This window comes from Oryza sativa, chromosome 10 (genome assembly GCF_034140825.1).
Source record: "Oryza sativa Japonica Group chromosome 10, ASM3414082v1".
In the NCBI taxonomy this organism is placed as follows: domain Eukaryota; kingdom Viridiplantae; phylum Streptophyta; class Magnoliopsida; order Poales; family Poaceae; genus Oryza; species Oryza sativa.
Window position 1 is genome coordinate 8757657 of NC_089044.1, and position 27973 is coordinate 8785629.

General features: G+C 46.3%; 1 protein-coding gene and 1 long non-coding RNA gene across 3 annotated transcripts; both read right to left on the bottom strand.

Moving 5' to 3' along the window:
- Window positions 1-3588: 3588 nt before the first annotated feature.
- LOC4348293 (uncharacterized) lies at window positions 3589-16988 on the bottom strand. 2 transcript variants are annotated; one of them, XM_026020767.2, is made up of 8 exons: window positions 16887-16988; window positions 11257-13464; window positions 11015-11139; window positions 8710-10326; window positions 8537-8582; window positions 8201-8448; window positions 7995-8096; window positions 3589-4198 (listed from the first exon to the last, which is right to left on the bottom strand). In XM_026020767.2, exons 2-8 carry the CDS (start codon window positions 13423-13425, stop codon window positions 3970-3972), a joined length of 4536 nt encoding a protein of 1511 aa, XP_025876552.1. In that variant the 5' UTR covers window positions 13426-13464; window positions 16887-16988; the 3' UTR covers window positions 3589-3969. The 2 variants fall into 2 exon arrangements, with proteins under 2 accessions (XP_025876552.1, XP_025876551.1); XM_026020766.2 differs by having other exon boundaries at window positions 11257-13556.
- Window positions 16989-17261: 273 nt separating this feature from the next.
- LOC136353493 (uncharacterized) lies at window positions 17262-26581 on the bottom strand. The gene is made up of 3 exons (XR_010736859.1): window positions 26428-26581; window positions 18082-18227; window positions 17262-17989 (listed from the first exon to the last, which is right to left on the bottom strand). It is a non-coding gene; the product is annotated as an uncharacterized lncRNA (long non-coding RNA).
- Window positions 26582-27973: the final 1392 nt, after the last annotated feature.

Here is a 27973-nt window from a genome sequence, read left to right on the forward strand (position 1 = left end):
CAGACTGATGGACAGACAGAAAGAGTGAATCAGGTTCTAGAAGTTATGTTGAGAGCTTGTGCATTAGATTTTGCTGGCACTTTGGATTTATGCCTACCCTATGCAGAGTTCTCCAATAACAACAACCATCAAGCAAGCATACAGATGGCCCCCAACAAAGCCTTGTATGGGCGTAAGTGTCGAACGCCGCTCTGTTAGATGGACATCGGAGAAAAGACAATTTTTGGACCAGATATTCTGAAGGAAGCAGAAGAACCAGTGAAAGTAATCAGGGAACGTTTGAGAGCAGCCCAGTCTAGACAGAAAAATTATGCAGACAATCGTCGAAGAGACTTGGAGTTTAAAGTTGGAGATCATGTGTATCTAAGAGTGTCACCCCTACGTGGAATGAAAAGATTTGGAATAGCAGGAAAGTTGGCACCACGTTTCATCGGACCCTATCCTATTTCTTCACACCATGGAGAAGTTGCCTATCGGTTAGAGTTACCTGCAGAACTCGCCCTCTCTCTGTCACGTCTTGTCGCCACCGCCGCATAACGCCGCTCCCGTCGCCTCGCTCTGAGACCCTACCGCTCGAATTCCGGCCGTAGCCGCCGTCGGCCTCACGTCACCCATGTCCCTTCGCTGCTCCCGTTCTCTATGTGTCTCTGTCGCCATCGCGTCGCCACCGCAGCGCCATCCCCTCCTTCCGTGAACCCAACCGAGCTACTAGCTGGCTACCCCCAGTTCTCCGGTGCCTAGCCGCCAGCTCGCCGCATCCGGCCTATAAAAGGAGCCCGAGCTCTCCCAATTTCCCCACACCAACACCATCTCTCTCTCTTTCTCTCATTCTTCTCTCTGTGCCACCGCCTCAGGCCACCACACTCCGCCTTCCAGTGTCTCGGCCGCTGTCTTCCCTCGGCCGCCGGTCGCCTCGTCGCGCCCTGCTGCCACGGCATGTCGTCGCCCCGAGCCAAACAGAGCGAGGAGGAAGAAGACGGAGCCGAGCCGCTGATAGCCCGGCCCCACGTCCTTTTCCGTCCGTCCATCGCTGACAGGTGGGCCCCCTTGGGCCGTCTGCATTAGCGGTTCCATTAATGAGTTGATTTCCAAATATTCCAAAAAAATCCATTTAACCTTTGAAAGTTCATAGAAAATCAACCGTAACTCAAATAAAAAATCCATTTAACCTTTGAAAGTTCCTAAACTTTTCTAAAATTAAGATCTACACATGGGCACCATTGTTTCTTTTATTTGAGTTTGTTTTATTGCCTTTTGTTAATTAAATTTTTTTTTCGCGTATAGAACCCGAGTACGAGGAAGCTTCGGACGCCTCTTTCGAGGGAGAAGACCCGCACCCTGTGCAAGGCAAGCGTCTTTGATCACATTGCCCCTATATTTGCAAGATATGTTTGTTTAAAAAGTGCATTGCTTAGGCATCGTTCGTTTAGGGGTGATAGGGGAGATTGGCTCTCGTTTTCCGCGCGCACACTTTTCAAACTACTAAACGGTGCGTTTTTTGCAAAAAATTTCTATAGGAAAGTTGCTTTAAAAAATCATATTAATCCATTTTTAAAATTTAAAATAGTTAATACTCAATTAATCATGAACGAATGGCTCACCTCGTTTTACGTATCTTCCCAATCTCCTCAATCCCCTTCTCCTCAAACACTCCCTTAGTATACACGATAAACATGTTTAGGCCTCGGATTGTTTATGCAACCGAGGGACCGACCGATTAGTTGCACTTGCTTTACATAGGTTGTTGTTTCCTTACCTTTGAAAGGTCCACAAATGTTTGCCCGGTATCGTTATACGACTACGGAGGTAGTTTTCTTTGCCATGCTTACGTTGTTTTGCTGTGTGGAAAACTTGGGTTGTTCCAAATACATGCTTAAAAATCCAGTAGGTTGTACCGACATGTCGTGAAATAAAATGTGTTGTAAAATAGTGATTGATGTGAGTCATACCTTTGTGGTCTGGCCACGTATTATCGTTAAGGACCGTTTCCTTTAGGAAATCCATCCAAACACGTTACAGTGCGACCACACGGGTGTTTATGGGATGCCTCTGGCTAAGTAAATTATTATCACATGGGAGTGCGGTGTACTAATGGTTGTGGGATGCCGAGGATGAGGAGACGAAGTTTGAATCTTTACAGCCCTATTGGGTGTTTAAGTAGAACTCAGGGTTTATCATATGTGACTTGGCTTCTAGCTTCGTCAGTGCGAGGAGCAGCAGATGTTCAACTTCATTTTCACTAGAAGTAACACGAGAGCACATCGATGGCGATGCACGTGGCATCCAACTCGGGCTGCTGCTCCCTCTCCGTGCTCGGCCAAGGAGCATCCACAAGAGGAGAAGTGATGCCTCGGTGACGATGCTAGCGATAGCACGCAACAGGGCAACGCGACGGGCAACGGTGATGGCAGCGTTGAGCTCTTAGAGGAGAGAGAGAAAGCAAAAGAGAAGAAAAGTAAAAGGGGAGAATATGTGGTGGAGGTAAGGTGTGAATTTTGGGTAAGGAGAGAACATATGCGTTGAGCCTGGAAGTTTTGGATAATGACAAAGATGCCCGATTTTTTAAATCGCCCATAACGTCCGTCTCTAAGCATTTTCAAAAGAAAAACCATAGGAAAACAATAAACGCCAATATGTCTAAAGGTGCCACCAATGTTATTACTCAGATATGATTACTCAGATATGATAGTTCTACCTCATCAATAATATGCATTTAAAGAGTGAAGAGTAAATTGCACTGCCCGTATAAAAGGTTGCATTTTAGCTCAAAAATCAGATACACGATAAGATTTGATGTTTTATATGTCAAATTATAGTAGTTTCAAATTTTAAATTCCATGTAAATTACAAACAAATTAATTTATCCAACTTTTATCAAATTAGTTTTACTAAATATAGCATTGAATATATTTTAATGATATGTTTGTTTTGGTTGAAAATATTGCTATATTTAGATCAAACTAAAAAAGATTAACTAGAAAAAGATTCAAAACAACTAAGTACATGGCTTGTTTTAGTACACATTTGTTTGGTGCGTTAAAACCAAAACCAAGAACTATGCAACCAATACAATATAATTAAGAATTAAATAAATACAAAGTGCATATGAAAAATATATATGAATGTTATTTGCACATTCAACAATTTAATTAGTCATAATATATCGTTTTGGACTTGATTCACAATAATGAACATTTTATAAGTGTGTACTGCATTCACCGGTAAGTTTATGTACAGTCGATGTAATTTAAAATAGCTCCAGGGCTAACATGCTTTAACTAGTCCAACCAAACAAAACAACAGAATCATCAGAATGCTTCAAATGCTTTCCATCAACTTCGTGCCCATGACTACGGATGAAGCAGAACCTGAATAAACAGACGATAATAATGTAAACACAGGAAAAGAAAAAAAAATCTTGCATCATATATTTGAACAAACAGTTTTACATAAGGGAAAGGGTATACCCATCAGCAAGTCTCGAGCAGAGTGTTGCCAAAGCCCTCATTCAGCTCCATACCTGTTCCAGGAATACTTTCACAAAGTACATCAGTGATTTATCCGAGAGTTCAGATGAACTAGAATGCATAAAAATGAAACCTTCAAAGATGTAATCATGTAAACACCACCTTCCCCAGAGAACAACCTAGCATTTCATTACAATAAATAGCGATTGAAGTTCGCCAAATTAACAAAATAACTGGATGAAGCTAGCACTATTCTCGATCAGAAAATGATACGAGATGAGATCCAATGCTTTTTTACTTTCACAATATACAGGGACCTATACTATTAAGGGAGAAGCAATAACACCCAGCACTGAGTTGATCGGCTGGCACAGCTGGCATCCCTCAGATTCTTCAACTTGTGTTGATTGGAGTTTTGCAACCAACCTCCTTGGATTTCATCTTCACATTTCGAAAATTACAGGGTGCAATCCAAACCAACGAATAATTTAATATCTTAGACCTAGAGCAACAAACAAGGCACCCCATCAGGAAGATTTACAGGTACTGCAAATGTCATGACATGTCTATCACGATATATTCTGCGAGGGGCAAGATCAGTTGATGAGGCCTCCACTCCAGCTGCATGATAATTCCTGGCATGGAACCTTCCCAGCCGGTTCACAATAGAAATTCTCTCTAAATCTTGGCACTCCAACTGTATATCTAGCATTGAAGACCTTTTGTTTAAGCTGCAAAGTGACAAACAGATATTAACATGCTACTGGACCAAATGATCTTGTGCTCATCCAAAATAAATGTGTGGGTTATAAATTCGCTTAGTAGAAACCCCATAAAAGGTATATATCTTCATGGAAGGAACCTAATAATAATGAGCAGATTGGACAAATATTGTTATAGCATAAATGCATTTTAAATATGCGCAGGCAACTAACTAGTAAGCATTTTGAGAAACCATAGTAATGTCATTCCTGTAACAAATTGAGAAACCATTTTGGCATATAAGCTTAATATAATATCAGGCTTTAACATCGCAAAGACTCCACAATGTGGTAGTAAATGCCAATTGCTTTCTCTTAGTACAAAAGGTACTCCCTTTGGTTGTAAAATTTTGATGTTGAGCATAAGATTCGGTCAATCTTTTGAAGCTTTGATCATCACCAACTCCTTGAATGCTTAGTCTATAAAAACAAAAAGGGGCAATTGCTTATTTGACCCCATTTCCAAGCCTATATACCAATTTGATCCTATTTTTTCTAGTTTGTTTATTTGACCTTGCTTTTAAAAAACGAACACCCCGTCTGACCCTGTTTCCGCTGCACCATTAAAGTTTCACTTAAAAGAAGGGAAAAAAAATACCCTCAAAGAAACCCTATCCACATCTAACCCTCCATATCCATTCATTTAGATCCGGTCTAAATCGTATCTTGCCTGTCTCTCTCGGTGCCGGCTCGTGCACGGAGGATCGGCGGCGCCGACGCGCTGAGGGGATGGAGCGGAGGCGCCGCAGCGCCGGCACGCAGCGCTGGCGGCTTCCAGGGGGCGGGAGCGGCGGCACCAGTGCGCTGAGGGGAAGGAGCTGAGGCGCGGCAGTGCCTATGCGCGGCTGTGGCGGTGGCGTTGGCTCACCGGGAGAGGAAGCGGCCGTGCCGGTGCGCTGAGGGGAGGAAGCGGAGGCGCAGCGGCACTAGCTCGCGGGGGCGGGGGGAGGAGCGGCAGCGCCGATGCGCCGAGGGGAGGGAGCCGCGGCGCGGTGGCGGTGCCCGGTGTGATCGATGGTGGGCGGAAGATCAGTGGCTGCAGTGCGCCGAGGGAGCAAGGGTGGCAGCGTGCGGTGAGATCGGCGACGACGGTGGGTCAAGGGAGTAGGTCGGTGGCGCTGTGCCGTGAGAGCGGCGACAGCGGTACCGTCTCGGCTTTGCGTCATCGAGGCGGTTGTGGGCGGAGGGCAAGCAAGGGCCAGCTGGGCAGCGAAAATGGATTTTGCCGGCCGAGCATCTCCTTTCTTTACTTCTATATGTGTTTTTCTTCACTCTAATTTTGGATGGACAAAAATGAGACAACATGATGCTAGAATTTTGCAAAAGAAATCTGTTTAATTTTGTTAAATTTCTGTCAAATTGAAAAACAAATTTATCAAAATAAAGCCAAATATATCAAACTTATCTCAAACAAGTCAAGCTATGCTTAATTCGCTACAAAAATATCAAAAAGATTTGAATAAAAAATAATCTTTTGCACAACGTGGTGAAATGAGCAAGGGTAAAAAGGACAATTTGTCTCTTAGTTAACACCATTATGGGTGTGTTTGCAAGAGCAAGTTCCCAACACTCCTCTCTCGTTTTCCGCGCGCACGCTTTTCAAACTGCTAAACGGTGCGTTCTTTGCAAAAAGTTTATATACAAAAGTTGTTTTCAAAAAATCATATTGATCATTTTTGAAAAAAAAGTACCTAATACTTAATTAATCACGCGCTAATGGACCGCTCCGTTTTCCGTGCATGGCAGATGGGTTCCCAACACCCACCTCCAAACACAGCCTATGTTGCCTTCACGGAATAGGGTCAGCCTTGAACTTCAATTTTGAAAACCGGGGTCAAATAAGCAAACTTGAAAAAATAGGGTCAAATCGGTAGTTAGACTTCAAAACAGGGTCAAATAAGCAATTGCCCCCAAACAAAAAAGTGTTGTGTATAGATTTGCCTTGAAAAGTACCATCATAATTTTATTAAATTTTATAAACTTATCGCATATAAGGGCAATCACAATGCAAGAAACTAACCATGATTTCCATATCCTCCACATCATGAAGAAACTAGTACTAGACACTAATTTTCCAATGCAAACACTACTAATTAATATTCAAATTTAATGCTACTTGTCTTCATGGATGTTGTATAGAAACCATGTCTTATGCAAGACATGGCTTCCTTCTCTTTCTTCATTTACTCACTTGCCACATCATATTTTATCCTATGTAGCAACTCATTTAATTTTATGGACACTATCCTAGTCATTGCATTGTGAATGCCCTAAACCAATGATTCAATGTTTCAAAAGTCTGACCAACTTGTTCTTATTTTTTAGAACATATAGGAGATATGCATATCATTTCATTAAGAAAGAGAAGAAAACGTGGACGGCGTTAGCGAAAGACTCCGACAGCCGCCCACCAAGGATACAACAGAACACCACACACCCAAAGGAAGTGAAACAAACTAGTGCATCAGCAGCACAAGCCTAGTTGCTCCTGCTAGGCACCAAAGAGCGCCCTCATTAGCGATGGCTTGGAGGACATGTTAAATAATTATGACAAGAGGGATAGCATGTGTCAGCAATAACGAAGCACCCCCCCCCCACCCCCACGCGGTGCCTCCCTCCAGAAGAAAAACTAACCAAAATAATGAATTGATTTTCACATCACAACTTTACGTAATTAAATTATAAATATACCTGTAGATAAATTCTAAAGTACAGCATGCTTTATCATATAACAGCATTTATTTGGTTGTTCAAACCCAATATTCCACTCCATCCTGCCAACTATATGTATTTTCATTACTTTTGAAGAATAAACCAAGATATTAATCATATCGCCTGAAATAACTTTCATATCATCCTCCCAGATCGTAAGAGTAAGAGTGTTCTCCGACATAGGTATATCTGAACTTACAATTACTGGAATCAACAGGATGAAATTTTGGTTGAGAAATTTTTTTTAACTATGTGAATTTAACAGGAATCATATGTAAGCACCTGCCAAAATGGGCAGGATGAAAAACAAGTAGCACAGCAAGAGATCTGGTGCGTGTTCAATTATCTTTTCTATCAATAATGTATGCCTTTTTTATTTTAACTAAGTTAATTATTGAATTCAGGTTTTCTACCAAGTCAGGATAACTCCACAGTATTGAAGGTATCTGATAGACAAAAATCAGACTCTGTAAGAGAACTATAAGACTGTGTTCACAACAAGTAAATTATCTACGGAATCTCATCAAGGCCACTAGCAAGAAAAATTATGCAATGAATAAAAAAATAAGAAGGTGCATATTGGAATGTTAAAAAGAAACAAAAAAGCACTACTGTCAAGTTTAAATATACAAAAATCCTTTATAGAGGAATTGATACAAACAGATAAGACATAAATAAAGTATGTCTGAAATATATAAAATTAAAAATCAATTGTTGCAATACAAAAGGTGGCACTAGCACCTCTGCAGTGAACTTGAAAATCAAATTAGTGAGAAGTGCGTTCAGTAAACAATCAAGCTAGTTAATTACTTCAGGGGGTCCTTCAGAAAAGAGGGATGCAGGTCTCTTTCTAAGGCAAGCAAAGAGGAAACTCTGTATGTCTATTCTACTAGTACATATCTACCCCGTCCAACTCTCTTCAATACCATACACCTCTTCTTTCCCAACCAGATTTTCTGTCTTATTCCAATCAAATTTGGACAACATCAAATGCAGTGCAGGGGAAACATATATATTTCACAATTAAGAATCAAGAGAAAATAGTTGCACGCACCTCACAAAATCATTCTCCATCTTTTTAAATCTTGGAATAAAAAATTCAACGGCCTTTGTGAATCTGTCTCTCATTTTGTCATTCTCAATTTGTTCATATGACCTGTTTATGAATAGTAAATATCTTAGGGAAATGATGTTACTTGCAAAAGGCCAACTTACTACATGACTTGTAATTGCAAAATTATTCAGTTAATAGGAACTTACTTATCCCCACTACTTATGAGAGTGCCAGTGTCCAAAGATGAATTTGAAGGCATGCTGCATGCATCCCCAACTGTCAACTTAGCAATAGTATATGTTACACTTTGGTACATTGATATAGCTTGTGCCCTAAGAATAGCCGCTGGTATAGAAGGGAGAAGTTGCTGAATCAACCGAGAGGTCATAATTAGCCTTTTACGTGGTAAATATAATATGAGAGCATCTTCTTGAATGTCAGCTTCATCTTCCACCTATAACAAATGCATATTTTGTTATGACGCATAATGTTCATTGGATAACACCGGTGAAACAATAAAAGAATAGTTATCTCATACAGACCTCGATTAATCTATTAGTTGCTTCAGGCCAGTCCATACCCAGAGTGCTGTAAGTTTTGAAAAAGTGTTACATTTCAATGAATATTGAGACTGAACAAAGTAATAATCAGTGCAAATTACAACTAGGAGAATAAGAACCAAAGCCTGGTAACAGTTGTGGAGCGGAAAACACACCTCATGTCCGCCAACTTTTGGTGGCCATCAATGATTTGATTCCAAGAAACAAGCACAGGAGCTTTAAATTTCCGCTTCTTCGGTCTTCGCACCGAAGAAGATACCTTTAGACCAGAAGGCATTTCAGGTCTGACAGAAGTAGAGCATTCAAGTCCATGCCCAGAAACACTGCTAGTGTCCATGCTCCAGGGAACTTTTGGATGATTATACGGTGATGCAGTTTTCCTGACACTGTACATAGCAAGATTATGACCATTTCTGTTGCTACCATGTTGAAACCAGGGTGATATCTGAGGGTTGATCATTAATTTGTCACCACTTTCAATTAAATTTTCTGTTGAGCTTGTGCCAAGAGATGAGCATTGATTTTGAAGATCAGTTCTTGCAGTGGCCATATCATTGGAGGTGGAGGTTAACTCCCTCAACTGAACCTGCGATGGCATGGTTGAGGTTACATCTTCACTGTTCCTGGGAGCAAACCTTAACATCTGATCTGATGGCAACAAGTTTGAGATTCTTGGGACCTCAGTTTTATCTGTACATAATCTCAATGGATTATTTTCTCCATGTGGAGCTCTTTCGGCACCGGGCCATTCAACTTGTGAAGCATTACAACTCATATCAGTTGTTTTAAGCCTCTTTCCAGACGTATTTTCTGGATCAGAATCAACAGGCTTAATGGCCTGAATCTGATGCAGTAGAGAATAATTTATCTGCTGGGAATTGGATGGTGCCAGGCTTCCATGCAGACTGATGCCACCATAGGTGGAAACTTTGTTAAAGGAAGAACCCATATTTGGAATGTTTGCTGCCATATTTTCCCCTTGTGACGAGTTTATGATGCCATGCTGCATCAAGGGTCTCTGAAGGGCATTTTTCTTTCCTAATAAAATATCTCCCATTTGATCCATATTTGGTATGTCAGATCCATCATTTTCCACAACTCGCTTTATTTCTTGCCTTCCTGAGTTGGTAGTAGTTGTGGCATCATCAGATAGATTTGCTACCCTCATTCTTTGATAATCATCTTTCGGACAACCCCGTAATGTGGAATCACCAATAGTACTTGGGAACATCATTGACTGGAGAATATTTGGAGTTATCTTGTTATGTTGGATACCCCCCAGGCGCTGTGCTGAGATGTTTGTCCACACATTCTTGAGCATTGTTGCTGCAGTACCTTGCAGAGACTGCTGAGGAAGAGAATTTACAGGAGCAGACTTTGGCTCTGCAACTGGGTATTGCTGGCCTAAGCTTTTAGTTTGGGGGAGGCACCCACTTGACAGTCCAGTATTATCAGCATCTGATGAGTAAAATGGTGAGGATCGACTCGGGTAGCCAGATGAAGTCGTCGAACCAGGAGTGGAAGGTAGCTGTCGCTGGTCTTCCCCTGGTACTGAATTATCAGCTGGCTTGATGTCAACAGAGGTGTGACTGGTCCATAAATTACCTGAAGTTAGTTGTTGTTGCATTGGTGGTGCCAATTTTAATCCAAATCCTTGTAAAGGGGGCTGGTTAAGTTGATTAGGAGTAATATCAGATCTGATGGGCATATTGCTAGAAACAACAGAATTTGTGCTGTCCACCTTCTGAAGAAATTGTTGAAGCATATGTTGACTGCACAAGACTTACAAAACAAAATTCAGAAAGCCAACATATATCTAGCTTAATACACCATCAATTCTGCATTAGAAACATTCTTAATAATCTAAAGACATCAATTGATTGAAATGTTTAGTAAGACAGTGGTAAAACCGTAAAAGGGTTAAGAGGCTTGAGTCCTTGTGTTACTCCTGTTATACTGGGACCAATAAAAAGCCAAATAACTACTCCCTCTATCCCAAAATATAACAACTTCTAGTATTCAAATTTTGTCCCAAAAAAATACCTCCATCTACATTCTGTTATCAACCAATCACAAGCTTCCACCTTTTAATTTCTCCACCTCCTTCCTCTTCTCACCAATCACAATCTTCTTCCATTGAATTTCACCTACTTTCTTAGTACTTGTGTCCAACCACAAAACTTCTTATATTTTGGGACAGAGGTAGTATTGAATTGAGTAACTCCCAAGTGAACATCATCTCATCATCACATTACTAGTTTTCATGAAATAAGGTGAAGGAAACTACTATACATGAGAGATCCCATCTATCTGGTCAAAACATACAAGGTACTCTTATGGGAGATATCAGCATTTGATTCAACAAATAAACAACATAATTGCATCACAAACGTTCGAAGAATAAATGTAACCTTCAAATCAGATAGTAGATGATCGAGATCATATGAAGTGAAGAACTACCTTGTTTGAACTATTTTATTTGGGTTTTGCAACAACGTTCCATCATATCCTCTGAAGGGAGGTTCATTCGAGTATTTGCTGGCAGTAGAATGTTGAGTAAGTTGTTCCTCTACCATTGCAATTTTCTACAAAGAAAAAAAGTGAAATGAGAATGCAGAAAATGAACTCAGCTAAACATCTAATGTAAAAGAAACAGATGTATCTTCATTAACCAAGAATAAAGATGCACTCTACTCGCATACCTCATTTGTTGACCCAACATGACCAGCAAGTTGGCAGCTCCCACCCAGCAGGTTCTCTTGGTTATTTGGTGGCTGAATTGACTCTGACAATAACTTATTATTGCACAAAGAATTCGTTGGAAAATGTCCAGTACTAATTCCAGATGTTGCACTAAGATGATTCAGCAGTGCAGATGGACCCATCGTTTTCTGGTCAGATTGGCCCAAATTATGGGCATCCATTCCACTAAAGGAATTACCTCTTGCAGAAAAAGAGATGCCTAAATGCTGACCATTATTTGAATTATGTCCTTCAGCAGAAATTGCATTAGTATACATCTGGCTGAAGCCAGCAAGTCCATACTCTGCATTATTTCCTTGTGAACATGAAGTCTCTGGAAGTGGCCTTTGCCCTGGAGCATTGTTGCTTCCAAAATTTCCCCCGCTCTGACCAAGCATCATTTGATGTTGGCCTGGGCTAAACATTCCTGTGCTTGAACTCGTCAGGACAGTATTTTTACTGCTATAACCATCATTTGGCACTCGAACAGTGTTCACATCAGGGTTTGACTGCTGAAAATTATTAATTGAATATGTATTGACGCAATTGGAATTTCGGCCATTCCAGTTGCTTTGGTTATTACTAGACTCCCCGTTAAAATTATGGTTATAACTGCTTTGTTGCAATACCCCAAGTCCTTGTGCGTTCTGTGGCATAAAACGTTCACCACCTGAGTTCAAATTTCGTTTCAGCAGCATAGGTTTCTGTTGTGCCCAAACACCAATTGATAAGTTGACATGTTCTGGTGATCCACAGTCACCAGAATGGCTTTGCTTTAAACTCGGTTGAAAAAGCCCATCATTAGCTCCTGTAGTTGTGTGATTATTGATAGCGGCGGAGGTAGATCCATAAGAAAATTTTTCCTGATGGTCATACACGGATTTCGTTGCACGCTGAAAACTGGTGAACTTCAGATTATTCATGGTTCCTGAAGAACCATCATGTGAGGGAGAAGGTTGTGCACTTGGAGGTGCACTATGTAGGTTCATGCTATTTAAAGTTGCATGCTGCCTCTGTTCCAGATCAGGAGAAGTCATTTTATTTGTAAATGCCTGGTCTCTATTCTGGAAATTCACGCTACTCCACTCTTCCTGGAGGCCATTTTTACTGCTTGTCGACTGTAATGCTTCCTGCATAAGAGCACTCCAGCTACCCCCTTGAGCTGACACAGGGATGCTTGAGTTGCCATTGCCTGAAGAGTTATCATGACCAGGAACTCCATCTGATGAATCATCCTCTCCCAATAAACCAGTAAAATTGTTATCATCTCCATACAAAATTTTCTCCTCTGTGGGATCAAGGCTAGCAGCACTGCTAGCTGGTCCGACGTGCGGCGCTGACTGACATTCAACTTGGTTCATCCAGCCATTAAAATGTTGAACATGAAAACCATGTTGTAAGTGATTAACTAGAACAGGACTGCCTGTCTTCAAGTTACCGCCTTGACTTTGAGTCGAAGAATCACTTAATACACTTCCATTTTCACAAAAATTCTGCAAATTATTGGATGTAACTTGTTCACAAAGACCATGTTCATTCTGGAACGAATTAATTGAGCTTGCAAACCTTGCTGTCATATCTGACTGGTCTGAACCAGCTCTTGCCATTGCATTGTGGGAATTAGCAGGAAATCCTGGGAACTGGGAGTACTGATTCCCAGAACCTTTGCTCATGCTAGCAGGAAGGGAATGAGAAGATTGGTTTACTTTATTATTAACTGATCCCATTGGCCTCATGAGATTCTGGATGTTTGAGTACACTGCACCATTTGCAAAGCTGCTTGTGCCAAGAGAAGCACCATGATGTTGCTCCCAATGTGGGTTACCATTATTTAAAATCTGAGAGTTGCTTCCTAACCTGGAGCCACCAAGAGAAATACCATTTGACCATGCATAACTTGATGGCTCATTCATAGGCATTTCATTCATCATGGTTGGAAACTGATCAGCTAGGGATTGTTTTGCAGGGGCTTGGAACTGCCCAAAAGAGTTCTGCATTCTACCTCCATGATCAAGCTGCTGCTGCTGTTGCTGCCTCTGGAACTCTTGTAGCTGCTTATACAACATCTGTCGTTGCCACATCTGGGCATCACTATCACTACCATGTTGTGAAGGGCGAAACTGTGACATGTCGTAGGTAGTCCCTACCCAGTATCAGCAGAAATGTGACTGCCCCAAGATAAATAAATTCTTAAGATTCATATCATGTGACACAATAAATCTTTTAAAACAGTTTGCTTCCAGGGTGAGGAAGACTTTCCCTGGAAATTTCATCAGGTAAGAATCATCCTGAACTAATAAAACAAAACTCAAGCTGAAAGAAACTCAACATTCCTACATCATTGATAATAATGCCTACAAAAATCAAGTTTAGAAGCAGAATACTGTTGTTATCCATCTAGCAAGCACATAAAGAAAGCATGCTACACATCATTTCTCTGCTAGCTTAACTGTATTCTAAAACATAAGTGGTATATTAAAAGGTAGGAAACAAAGGACAGGCAAATTTGATAAGTATCAATATTTGACAAGCCTATGATTTTAAGGCCTAGTTCTTTTCTTCAACTCAAAACTTCAACTTTCTCGTTTTTTGTTAGCACGCTTTTCAAGCTGTTAAATACTAATGTGTTTTTTGCAAAAAATATAAATAAAAATAAAAAAATCCATATAGAAGTTAAAAAATCAAATAAATTCATTTTTCATGTTTATAATAATTAATAGTTAATTAATCATGTGCTAATAAAATTTCTCATTTTGTGTGCGCTAAACGAGAGAACAAAGCAGCCTAAGTGTGACTCCAAGGACAAATATGAATGAAATTCGCTAACCTGGTAAGCCAATAACACACCAATGGTCTCCATTTCTTATTTTTAAGTCAATAACATGAAAATTATAAATAGTAAAGTGCATTGGCGGTCCTTAAACTTGTAGTGTTGTGTCATATAGGTCCCTAAACTCTCAAAATGCATATCCAGGTCACAGAACTTGTCAAAGTGTATCATCTAGGTCCCAAATCGACACATCCCCTCTAGGATCCTACGTGGCGCTGATGTGGCATGCCACATGGACGTGACTTGTCTTTTTCTTCTTTTTTTCTTCCTTTTCTTTTTCTTTTTAGTTTTCTTCTCATTCTTCTTTTTTTCCATTCTTCGGCTCGGGTTACAGAGAAAGGAGAAGAAAGGGAAAAAAAGAGAAGAAAAAAAGAAAAAGGAAAAATTTTAAATGGGTCCCATTTGTTAGTCAAAATGATGCCACGCCATGTCCGTGTGGCATGCCACATCAACGCCACGTAGGATCCCGTAGGGGTTGTGGCGATTTGGGACCTAAATGACACACTATGACAACTTCTGGGACTTGGATATGCATTTTGAGAGTTTAGGGACCTAGATGACATACCCCTACAAGTTTAAGGACCACCCGTATACTTTACTCAATTATAAAAGTGACAAGTCACTAAAAACCTAAAGGTAATTTAAGTGCCAATAAGTCAGCTCACATGGTAATAGTCTCTATCCGCTATTCATATAACCTTGAATAATAGTACCAGCAGCACAACCTACCTTTCTTCCAATACACGCATAGTTGGTTACTCAAGAAATAAGCGCTGGGCACATCCAAAAGGTAACAGAATGCTAAGGTGCACAAAACTGTGGTACATCATGTAAAAACCAAAGAAAGGATAAAGAAAATGAAGTAAAAATGAATGGAAAAAAACAAGTCTAGCGATTATAGTACAAGTACATGTGCTTTCTTAAATATAGAAACTATAGAATTGCATGATAGCAAGCACATACATTATGATGAAAAACTTGCCTGTGTACCATATATGTATAATTTAATGAGACCTCGAGATGTGTCACACAGGACACACTGAACTATCAGATTTTTCTACTAAGTGTATTACTATGACAAGGAAATAACAACAAAAAATATCAACATATTCTTTATTAGAACTCATGTTACAGGAAAAGAAAGCACAAACATGTGTGTATTAACCACAGAAGCCGGCTTTCCTAATTCAATAGAGATAATACAAAAACTATATATGCTCAGAACCTAAAAATTAGTGCAAATTAACTTCAATGGTTTTCTTACACCATAGGGTCGTGAGACATTACCACATTAGCAATGACACTGCCATTCCATATGTCTAAATTCTATATTGATTTCCCTGCAAAAATAAAAAGACTCGACACAATGTCGTGAACCAGATTTACACTTACATGACTGAAACCAACAAATCAGCATAAATGATACTAAAATTCCTTGATCCACCCAGAATATCTATTATCCTTGCCAGGCCCAGAGGCGTAGGGGGCGGGAGGCTAGCGCACAGGCTAAACCTGCGGGCTGCGGCCTATAAGGATTAAGGACTGACATCCTCAAGTTGGTTTAAATGTGACCAAGAAACATCAAGCCAACATAAGAACCCAGTATTGTTTGTCTTCCTCAAGGCCTCGATGCCCTGTATTTTCTTAAGTCCCATTCCCCCCTCCCGCAACCCCCTTCCCCCACCTAAAACAAAAAACTCACACTCACTATTCCTTCTCTCCAATGCTTCCCACCACTCAGGCCATACTACCTCCATCCCAGGACCGTCAGCATGTTCACAGCCCACCATGCTGATGAACCCTGCCCAGGCCTGGCTAGCTCCGCCTTGAACTGCCTAACACACCACACTTGAGGTGCATGGTCCTAAAGTCGTGTTAGGCACAACTGCACAAGACACCAAAAGAACATTCAAAAATGTCCCTATATCCTGAAAAGCACCAAGCTGCAAGAACATTCACTAATGCGCCATTTCTATAAAGTATTAATTTATACCAAGCTTCCCCAGGTGACTTTCTCATCTTTTTTCCCTTGAGTTCTCTTCCCTCTGCCCAACGCTGGACCATAATGCCTTGCGCCTAAGCTTGAAAAGCATCCACTTAGCGCAAGCGGAATTCTCTCGACGGATCACCCCCACCACCAAACAAAAAAAAGGAAAAAAAATCCAGAACCCAAAGCATCCTAGAAGAGCTCTAATCAAGTACAGCCCAAACTCATGCTAGAATCCACAAAACTTTCCACTGTTCTAACAGATTACAACAAAATATTACTGCATTAGAACCACCGTTACCAGCTCAGACTACAGTACTGGTAAGTGGCTAAAATAAACAACAAAGAACAAAAGCATATCTATGAACAAAATGCACGGCTACAGCTACAACACATACCCATATACTTTTCATTAGTAAAAAGCACCAGACAAGAACGAATTCCGTTAAATTAGCACTAACAGACGACACCATACATCCATCACCGCATTCGAAACCATTACATTTTCCCTTTCCACAACGAAGCCCTAGATCCCAAACCAATGCACAGAGCAGGGGCGGATCCAACTTGGGACATGGGCATTCGATTCATTTGAACCCCCAAACTTTTTTGGGGAAAAAACAAACTGTTACTTGTATTAAGGTTTGAGGCTCTCAAATTAACAGAAAAGCTTCTTCCAGATCCAGAAGACAAGCCTAGGGTTAACACAAGAAAACTCGAGACAAAAGTGGGGGGAGAGTAAGATGAATGAGAAAGAGGACGTGGATGCTCACCAGGATGCAGCAGGACGACGGCACCCCTGCTCTGCACGCGAGATGGAGATCGGCGCAGGCGAAGGAGCGCAGACGAGACGGGAGAGGTTTTTTTTTTTTCACACGCGACGGGAGTTTATTTCTTTTTTTTACGCATGCAGAGGTGACGCCGTGACGGGACGCTAAGATTTCTTTTTTTTTTTATTTTGTAAGTAACCGGCAAAAACATCTTCAATTTTAATAATAATTTCATGATAAGAATTCGCTTGGATATATATTTTTCTAAAATAAAACCATGAGCTGCAATTAGGAATCTGATCATCTCAAGTTAGCATGCAAGATTTTTGTAAAGTGATTTATTATATGACTATTTCTGTATTTGATGTGCTCGAGGGTGTCCCAGTCTTTCGATGAGAGGGATAAGTCGATTGGATGGAGTGACGTTGGCGATCCGACTACAACTATCCAGAGATGTTGCGCCTTAGCAATCGTTACACCAACTCCAGAGGTGGTCGTGAATCTCGACGGATGCACGATCAGCCCAACCACGAGGGTATTTGTTCCTGCGAGCAATCGAGAACCAGCAAGAACAAGATGAACAAGCAACTAAATTTGTGAATCAAATATGTTGATTGAATCAATAGAAGTAACAAGTGGGGTTCAGTACTAACATGCAATCCGATGATCCAATCGATCACGGGATCAACTCGGCGAAGTAACGACGCTATACTTTGATCTAAACAAAACCCAATTATTCTTGGCGGTGGAGAAAGCTATAAAAAGAGGAAGAGGACGACCACAGGGGTACTGGGGTCGTTCTCTAACCCTAGGACGCGTCCCTAATGGACCACACTTGATACACAGCCCAATAGGCCCAAAGAGGTGACCCAGCACCGTGGACAGAAAAGGACTCAGTAGTAAAACGAAGATTGCGGCCGCTCCAGAACTGATATGGATATGAGGCTGGATCCATTTGAAAGTAGACTTGACAAGCTTTCCATGAAGTACTTGCACGCCAAATCGGAGTTCGCATGAAGTCGTGGCGGCCATCAGAAGTTGGTGTTGTGCTGCAGTCCGAATCCATCATGCACGAATGCTTTCCCCGTTTGATCTCTCCGTTGTTCCTGAGTAAAACAAGAGTGCACGTGTCTCTGGGGTATAAATAAGAATCATATGAATTTAAGAATGAACACACTTGATAGTTGAGTTGACATACACGAGCACGGGTAATAGGACCATGAAGTTGTACTTGTGGAGGCCTGGATGTATCGTTGGTGTTGATGTCCTCATCATCCTCCCTTTCTTGCATTTGAGTCGTCCTCGACTCAAGTTAATCTTCTTTGCCCAAATATGACTTCAAATCTGCAACGTTAAATGTGAGACTAACCTTATAATCTGCAGGCAAATCAAGCTTATATGCATTCTCATTAATTTTGGCTAACACTTTAAATGGACCATCAGCTCTGGGCATCAATTTCGATTTTCGCAAGTCAGGAAACCGTTCTTTTCGCAAATGCAACCAAACCAAATCTCCAGGTTCAAAATTCAATTCCCTTCTACCTTTGTCACTAGCAAACTTATACTTAGCATTCATGTGCTCGATGTTTTCTTTAGTTGTCTCATGCAGTTTTAACATCAACTCAACATGTTGCTTAGCATCAAAATTTAGTTTTTCAGAAGATGGCAAAGGCATCAAATCAATAGGAGCACGAGGCAACAACCCATACACAATCTGAAATGGGCACATCTTTGTAGTAGAATGCAAGGAACGATTATAGGCAAATTCAATATGAGGCAAGCATTCTTTTCACATCTTGATATTTTTCTTCAAAACAACCCTAAGCATAGTAGACAAGGTTCTATTCACCACTTCAGTTTGTCCATCAGTTTAGGGATAACAAGTAGTAGAAAAAAAAAGCTTAGTCCCCAATTTAGTCCACAAAGTTCTCCAAAAATGGCTAAGAAATTCCGTGTCACGATCAGAAACAATTGTGTTTGGCACACCATGCAAGCATACAATTTCTCGAAAGAACAGATCAGCGATATGAGAAGCATCATCAGTTTTATGACATGGTATGAAATGTGCCTGTCGGTGACATGGGATCGGGAGTATCATGACTAGAGGTTTGAGGCAGACACAATCGCCCACGTGGCCTGGCACCCTCGGGGGACGTCGGGCCCGAGGGTGATGTGTTCGCCCTCCTCTTAGTCCCCCCGAGGGGGTCGAGCCGCACCTGCCTCGGCCCCGAGGGCCGAGGCGCCCCGACCCCTCGTGGGTTTTCGCTCCGCGTGTATGGGTTAGGTGGGCACAGTGGGGCTCACCTAACCACATTTATTGCGGTTTGGCTGAGCGTGTCACGCCGCATGTAACGCGGTGCAGTGCACTCATTTATCCGGTCTGTGACCAGTCACAGACCGGTCAGATCGCGGATTAGGTGGCGACAGGCGATCTGATGCACGCCTCGCCCCATCCCGTCAGGACGAGGGCTTCTAGGCACTCGTCCCCAGCTAGAGCTAGCGTGTTACCTCCCAGAGATGGCACGTTAGTCCTGGTCAGATATATGCCAGGCTTCATCCTAACCATTACAGGCAAAATGTTGTGTGAAGAAGGGCCAACGTGCAGATTGCTAAGCTGACGCGTGGTGGACAAGAATGACCGATTTGTGACCAGCCTGACACCGGTCATGTCGTCAGCAGACAGCCATGATTCCGCGTCGCGCCTGCTCCCGGCGAAAGTGGAGGTAGGTGCGGGCCGTCCCATCAGAGGGTGACTCGAACGGCAACCATGCAAATCTCCGTCCATTTATGAAAAGGTAGGGTAAGTCCCCACAGAGAGGGGGGGATGGTGCATGTGGTATCCCCTTAAGATATAAAAGGAGGACCTTGCCCACTGAGAGAAGGGAGATTCTTTTGACTGGACTGGATTTTTCCAGATTAGAAACCCAGAACAAGGGAGAGGCTGGCTGATACTTTGTAGCTCCTTCACACACGAATCCACCAAAACACAGGAGTAGGGTATTACGCTTCTAAGCGGCCCGAACCTGTATACATCGCCGGCGTCTTCTGTGCTTCCTGTCTCGCGAGCCTTCCACATACAGATTGGGAGCTTAGAATCTCACCTAGGGTCCCCGGCCGAACCGGCAAAGGGGGGCCTGCGCGGTCTCCCGGTGAGGAGCCCCACGCTCCGTCATCTGGGCGGCGCGTACCAGCAGCAGGCGCCCGGAGGGGGCCGCGCCAACATCGCAGCCCGAGGGGGAGCGCAAGAAGAAGCGGCCCCGCAAGATGGGGGAGACAGAACCATCTCGGGGAAACCTCATTTCCCCTCCAAAGTGGTCGTTTAACCGACCCCCTCGCAGGTTCGTCTCTCACCCATCGTGGCTGTATTCATTCTCTCAACGCGAGTTTTCACTCACCCATCTCGTTCGTCTTCTGGTCGTTTGACGAACAGAGAAATAGTGGAAGCTATTCTTATTGTCTGCACCACCGGCTACCAGCAGAGCCTGCGGCGCTACCATCAGCGCCACGTCCGGGCCCGATCACTCTGCGTCGACGACCTCGTCCTACGCCGCGTTCAAACGCGTGCTGGATTGAGCAAGCTCTCACCAATGTGGGAGGGTCCGTATCGAGTGATCGGCGTCCCCCGGCCGGGCTCCGTTCGGCTGGCCACGGGCGACGGCACAGAGTTGCCTAACCCGTGGAACATCGAACACCTTCGTCGCTTCTACCCCTAAAGGGGGATCGGGTGTCAGGTTTCGGGCTCGGGCCAACCCCGCACCCCCCTCGGGCGTGCAGGGTTGGCCGGGGGCTACCACATATGCATATTCTTATTTCTCTTACATCTGTATTTCAATAAAAGCAGTTTCAATTTCCTAAAGGCTGTATCTGTGCTGTTTTTTCCTTTTGAAGAATCTTGACTTGAAATAGGTCACTCGTGCTCAATCCTGCCCTCGGGGGCTTGGGTCGGCTAAATTCGCCAAACGGGGCCCAGAACCGAGCCGTGCCCTGGGGCGTGGTGAACTCCGGGGGGGAATCGGCAAAAACCCACAATCGGGTCACCCATAACCCTCGGTCACCACGTTCCCGGCCTGGCCAGTCTCGACATGTGGATCTCCCCAGGCACTAGCCCCGACCCGCGCCTTTTGAGGACTGGGACCTGGGCACGAACCCTTAATCAAGCTAAGACACAAAAGGACCACGGTACAGATCATCCTCATCTCATACATACAGCAAGATGAAATTGACACAAAAATTTCTTCATTTTTGATTACAGATTAAGTTGATCTATACAAAAAAGAGGCCCGAAGGCCTTTGAAGAAAGAAAAGAAGAAAAAACTGAAGAATGGCGGGGGTCTGGGGGCTCAATCCGATGCGCCCGGGTCGCCGGCCTCGTCGTCACTGTTGTCTGCACCACCGGCATTGCCCTCCTCGTCGGAGTTGGGGGCGAACGCGAGCCGAGGGGCCGAGCCCTCGAAGCTGTCGACGATATGGTCGGCGGCATCCCGGACTTGCGCGCGCGCGCGGTCCTCGGTCCCAGGAGGGAACTCTTCCAGCGCCATCCATGGAGAGAAATTGGGGTCCCTGGCCTGGTAACTCGCCAGGACGAGCTCCACCGCTCCTTGGGCGAGGTCCCTCGAGGATGACTTAATTGTCTTCTCGAGCTCCTCGGGGAGCCGTTGGAGAGCCCCGGCCATCTTCGAGAGGCGCTGGGCGAGACCTCCCTGGTTGGCGGCGTACTTTACGGTCCGCCCTCTCCAGAGGCCCACTTGCCGACCGGCGCAATCTAGGCGGGAGACGGCGTCCCAAAGCATGCCGGGCCCAACCTCGCCTGCCAAGCGGAGGGCTTCGACCTCCCCGGCGGACGAGTCCAGCGCGCCCTGCAGATCGGCGATGGTGTGTTCGGCAGCTGCGAGGCGGGCGGCTAGGTCGCTTTCGCCCGCGGCCGCCCCGCCGCTGCGCACCCTCGCGTCCAGCTCCTTCGCCCGCGCCTCGAGCTCAGCGGCCCGTTGGTTCAGTGCGGCCCTCTCGACGCGGGCACCTTCCAGATTACGGCGCGCTTGCTCCTCCTGCGCTGCCTCGCGGAGGGACAGGCTGTCCGCCAGCTGTTGGGCCGCGGCCTCGGCCCCCTCGAGAGCTCGCTCCCGCTCGGTGAGCGCGTCCTCGCGGAGGCGGAGCGCGAGCTCTTCTTCGGCGCAGGCAGCCTCGTGCGCCGCCAGCGTTGCTTCCCGGATGGTGACGGCGGCCTCGCGGTCCGCCAGATCCCTCTCCACGACGCAGGCGCGCTCTTCCAGTGCCATGGCGCGCGCCTCAAGGGCCTCTTCAGCTGCCGGGACGCCGCTTCGGTCTCCGCCGCCCGCTGTTCTCGGGCAGCGGCAGCGTCAAGCACTCCCTGGGCGGCGTCGAGCTTCTTCCTTAGCTCCGCCTCCCAGCTCCCGTATTGAAGGCGGAGGGTGTCCTACGCCTCGTTCATCACGGTGGTGGCAATGAGGGCAGCCCCCCGCTCCTCTTCCACTTCCTTGGCGATCTCCGCCAGCACCTTCTTACGGGTTTCAAGCTCCGAGACGTGCCGGCGGTGAGCCTTACGGCCCACCTCCACCATGGCCTCCACCGAGCGTCGCCCCTCTTCGACACGCGCCCACGCGGCGTCGAGCTCCGCCCGCTCTGCCTGCAGGGCCTCCACCTGGGCACTTAACCCGTCCAACACCGTGGTGTTTGCGGCGGCCAAGGCTTGCAGAAGGGGCTCTGCGCTCAGTAGGGCAGTAGAAGGCGTGGGGAAAAGCCGCCTCGGAGAAGATGCCACGCGGCTCGGCCCACCGATGGACGTGCCAGACGCGGGGATGTCCTCCGGACCTGGTTGGGCCTGAGCGTCGCCTGAGGGAGTGGGCCCAAGCGACGCGCCCGCAGCCTCGTCGCCAGCTACCCCGGAAGTTGTCGCCTGAGCGTCGTGCGAGGGAGTGGGCCCGAGCGACGCGCCCGCGGCCTCGTCGCGAGCTGCCTCGGAAGTCGCCATCGCCTCGTCCTGGCGAAATCCGGCTTCCTACCGAGCGGCTTCCTCGGCCTTGTGGGCTCGGACAGCCTCCTCCCGAGCGGCTTCCTCGGCCTTGTGGGCTCGGACAGCCTCCTCCCGAGCGGCTTCCTCGGCCTGGTGGGCTCGGGCGGCCTCCTCCCGAGCAGCTTCCTCGGCCTGGCGGGCCCGGGCGGCTCCCTCCCGAGCGGTTTCCTCGGCCTGGCGAGCCCGGGCGGCCTCCTGGACGGCCTCCTCGGCTTCCCGTAGGCGATCCGCGGCCTCTCGCTGGTCAGATTCCCGCCTCCGGGCCTCTGCGGCCGCCGGATCCTCGGCCTCAGGCTGGCCGGACTTGGAATGGCGGGAGGGACGCGACGGGATCTCGCTGAAACAAAAGAAATGACCAGAAGACGAACGAGATGGGTGAGTGAAAACTCGCGTTGAGAGAATGAATACAGCCACGATGGGTGAGAGACGAACCTGCGAGGGGGTCGGTTAAACGACCACTTTGGAGGGGAAATGAGGTTTCCCCGAGATGGTTCTGTCTCCCCCATCTTGCGGGGCCGCTTCTTCTTGCGCTCCCCCTCGGGCTGCGATGTTGGCGCGGCCCCCTCCGGGCGCCTGCTGCTGGTACGCGCCGCCCCGCCCCCTCGGGGAGGAGATGGGGGAGGTGTTCCTCCCTGCTTCCTCTTCCCCCGGGCGTCGGCAGGGCGGCTGCTCCCCGGGCCCCTGTCGCGGGACCCAGAAGCACGACCCCCTCTCGGGGTAGATTGTTCCCCCCAGCGGCTCCCGCCTGCGCCGTCGTGGCCCTTTGGAGCTCGCTCCTCTGAGGCCCCGACCGCCATCATAATGGTCAGGATGGAGGCGCGGTCTGGATCGCTGCAGAGGGGGAGGATTCCTTGGGGAATGAGGGCCGCCTCCACGGAGTTGAGATTCAGCACCCGTTGGACCAATATCTTGAAGTCCTCAGGGGCCCAGTCCCATCTCACTCCCTGGTGAGTCCTCATGAAGTCTTCGGACCCGGTGTACTCCCAGGCGCCCCGAGCGCGCCGCTGGAGCGGCGCAATCCGACGACGGAGGTAGTCGCCGTACACCATGGCCCCTGTGAGCCCCTGGGATCGCAGGCCCGCCAGGCGGTCGAGGACGGCGTCATAGCCATCCCCCAGATCTACCGGCGCCCGCCAGCTGGAGGCCTGAGCCGGGGGCTGGCTCGGAAGTCGGAGGCGCGCTTCGTCGGCAAGGGGGGTGTAGAACCAGTCGCTCTTCCAGTCGTCCCACTTCTTGCGGAGGGCGCAGGGGATGTAGCGGTTCGGCACCGGCCCCCGTGGCTGGAAGTAGCAGCCACCAACTACCGATGGCGGCGACACTGACTGCACGGTGAAGAACCACCGGAACAGCCGGAGAGATGGGCGCACCCCAATGAACATCTCGCACAGATGCGCGAAGATGGCCAATGTCATCACCGCGTTGGGGGTGAGGTGCGCCATCTGGAGATCGTAGAACTCCAGAACATCCATGAAGAAAGAAGAAAATGGCGGAACCAGCCCTGCCATTGCAAAGGGGAGAAAGAAGACGGACCGCCCCGGGTAGTCTGGCGCCGGGCGTCCCTCGCCCAGCGTGACTATCTCCCGGCCGGTGGCAGATTCCGGCATGAAGTGGCGCGGCAGCCCAGCCTGCCTCTCGCTCACGATGCGGGAGGGCGGCAGCACGCTACCATCGAGCAGAGCGGAGCCCCGTGCCATGGCGCCGGAAGGAAGAGAAGATTAAGAGCGAGCGCGTGTGGCGAAGGTAGGGCACAGGAAAGAAGGAGTTAGGGCGCAAGCGGCGAAGACAAGGGGAATAATGGCGAAAGGAAGGAAACAAATCCCTTCCTCAGTGCCTTTATACTCTTGCCAACGCTGTGCCCGGCTCCTCGCTTCTCGCGCCCACTATTTCGCCCCCTCGTTTCTCGCGCCCACGCTTCCACTAATCCCATTCGCCCGCTTGCAGTGCATGAGGTGGATATGCGGTTGTGGCGGTCGAGATAGATCATATCGTGCGCGCGTTAATTACGCTCGCCGACCGAAGCGACGTTACCATATCTCCAGATGAAACGAATCGCCATGTCCAGATTCGTGTGCTACTCGAGTAATGTGGCAGTCTTGAAGAGACCGCTCATTATTGACAGCCGAGTTACCACTGTCGATGTGCGTGATTTGTGACCGTTGGGTTTCTGCCCAATTGTGGAGACCGGTCCCACCTGTCACCAGGCCTTAGGAGTGGCGTCACGCCCGACCGCTTCCCTTAAGGAGGGCGATCGCCCTGGCATAACGCCGGGGGCTACTGTCGGTGACATGGGATCGGGAGTATCATGACTAGAGGTTTGAGGCAGACACAATCGCCCACGTGGCCTGGCACCCTCAGGGGACGTCGGGCCCGAGGGTGATGTGTTCGCCCTCCTCTTAGTCCCCCCGAGGGGGTCGAGCCGCACCCGCCTCGGCCCCGAGGGCCGAGGCGCCCCGACCCCTCGTGGGTTTTCGCTCCGCGTGTATGGGTTAGGTGGGCACAGTGGGGCTCACCTAACCACATTTATTGCGGTTTGGCTGAGCGTGTCACGCCGCATGTAACGCGGTGCAGTGCACTCATTTATCCGGTCTGTGACCAGTCACAGACCGGTCAGATCGCGGATTAGGTGGCGACAGGCGATCTGACGCACGCCTCGCCCCATCCCGTCAGGACGAGGGCTTCTAGGCACTCGTCCCCAGCTAGAGCTAGCGTGTTACCTCCCAGAGATGGCACGTTAGTCCTGGTCAGATATATGCCAGGCTTCATCCTAACCATTACAGGCAAAATGTTGTGTGAAGAAGGGCCAACGTGCAGATTGCTAAGCTGACGCGTGGTGGACAAGAATGACCGATTTGTGACCAGTCTGACACCGGTCATGTCGTCAGCAGACAGCCATGATTCCGCGTCGCGCCTGCTCCCGGCGAAAGTGGAGGTAGGTGCGGGCCGTCCCATCAGAGGGTGACTCGAACGGCAACCATGCAAATCTCCGTCCATTTATGAAAAGGTAGGGTAAGTCCCCACAGAGAGGGGGGGATGGTGCATGTGGTATCCCCTTAAGATATAAAAGGAGGACCTTGCCCACTGAGAGAAGGGAGATTCTTTTGACTGGACTGGATTTTTCCAGATTAGAAACCCAGAACAAAGGAGAGGCTGGCTGATACTTTGTAGCTCCTTCACACACGAATCCACCAAAACACAGGAGTAGGGTATTACGCTTCTAAGCGGCCCGAACCTGTATACATCGCCGGCGTCTTCTGTGCTTCCTGTCTCGCGAGCCTTCCATATACAAATTGGGAGCTTAGAATCTCACCTAGGGTCCCCGGCCGAACCGGCAAAGGGGGGCCTGCGCGGTCTCCCGGTGAGGAGCCCCACGCTCCGTCAGTGCCATTTTAGAAAATCTATCCACAACCACAAAAATGCTATCACGCCCCCTCTTGGTCCTAGGTAATCCTAACACAAAATCTATTGAAATATCTTCCCAAGGAACAGTAGGAACAAGGAGAGGCATATACAAACCATGTGGATTTAAACGTGACTTAGCCTTTTGACATGTAGCGCAGCGAGCAACGAATCGATCTACATCTTGTCTCATCTTTAGCCAAAAGAAATGACCAGCAAGGATGTCCACCATCTTCTTGGCACCAAAATGCCCCATCAAAGCACCTCCATGCGCTTCCTGCAATAACAACAAGCGAATAGAGCTAGCTGTAATGCATAACTTATTAGCTCTAAAAACAAACCCATCATTCAAGAAGAATTTGTTCCATGTCTTTCCATCCTTATAATGCAGCAACACATCTTTAAAATCATCATCACGCACATATTGGTCTTTAATCGTTTCTAGGCCAAAAATTTTGTAGTCAAGTTGTGTTAATAAAGTATATCTCCTAGACAATGCATCAGCAATGACATTTTCCTTCCCTTTCTTGTGTTTAATAACATAAGGAAAACATTCAATAAATTCAACCCATTTAGCATGTCTACGGTTCAGTTTTCCTAGACTGCGAATATGCTTCAAAAACTCATGATCAGAATGTATGACAAATTCCTTGGGCCACAAATAATGCTGCCATGTTTCTAAAGTGCGTACAAGAGCATACAATTCCTTATCATAAGTAGAGTAATTCAGCACAGGCCCACTCAATTTTTCACTAAAATATGTAACAGGTTTTCCTTCTTGTAGCAAAACACCACCTGTCGAAACAAGATTTCAGCAATACTAAAAGGGGGTGGCTATCAAGCTGGAAAAGTGGATGGGTTAAGAGACAAGGGATTTTATACAGGTTCAGGCCTTCTTATTCAAGAAGTAATACCCTACTCCTGTCCGGGGATTGACCCACCGAGTGTATTATTGATCGTATGATCTGGGAGCTAAAAATCGTACCCCTAGAGGCACCCAGACCCCTCCTTATATAGGGGAAGGAGTCCGTATTACAAAATACAAACCATATCCCTAACGGAATATGTAGTTACATATATAATCTAATCGTAACCGACTAGAATCCCGGGTACTTCCTTATCATACAAGTTTAGAATTTAACCCGAGCCTCTTTAAAGATATTCTATCTATACATGGCACCCCATACCTAGTCGGACTATACATGCCATAGAGGTATGGGGTATCCATAATCTCCACAGTAGCCCCCGAGACCTTTACAGTCGACAAAATAGTCTTCTCTCGCAATCCAAAACGATAATCCGAGTGATTCAACTCCTTCTACTCTGGCCTCCCGAGTACTAAAATCAAAGACTGTGAAGGGCGGAAAAATAAAAAAGTTAGGTGCATCGGTTAGATGCACCTAATTAGGTGTAGCCCCCGACTATGTGATTAGTTTAAAACTAAACATATAGTCAAAGTGCAAAATATCATCCAATCCGAGTGGTTATATAGCCGAGCAGATGCGATGTTTAATAAAACATCCAGTCGACTGCTTTAGCTTTAATATACCAAAAAGACATAAAGAAATCCGAGTGAAAAACACTCAAAAAGGTCCATAAAATGAGCATATTTGATAAGAATCCGAGTAAAAACTCTTAAGATGATCCACCAAATATGATAAAA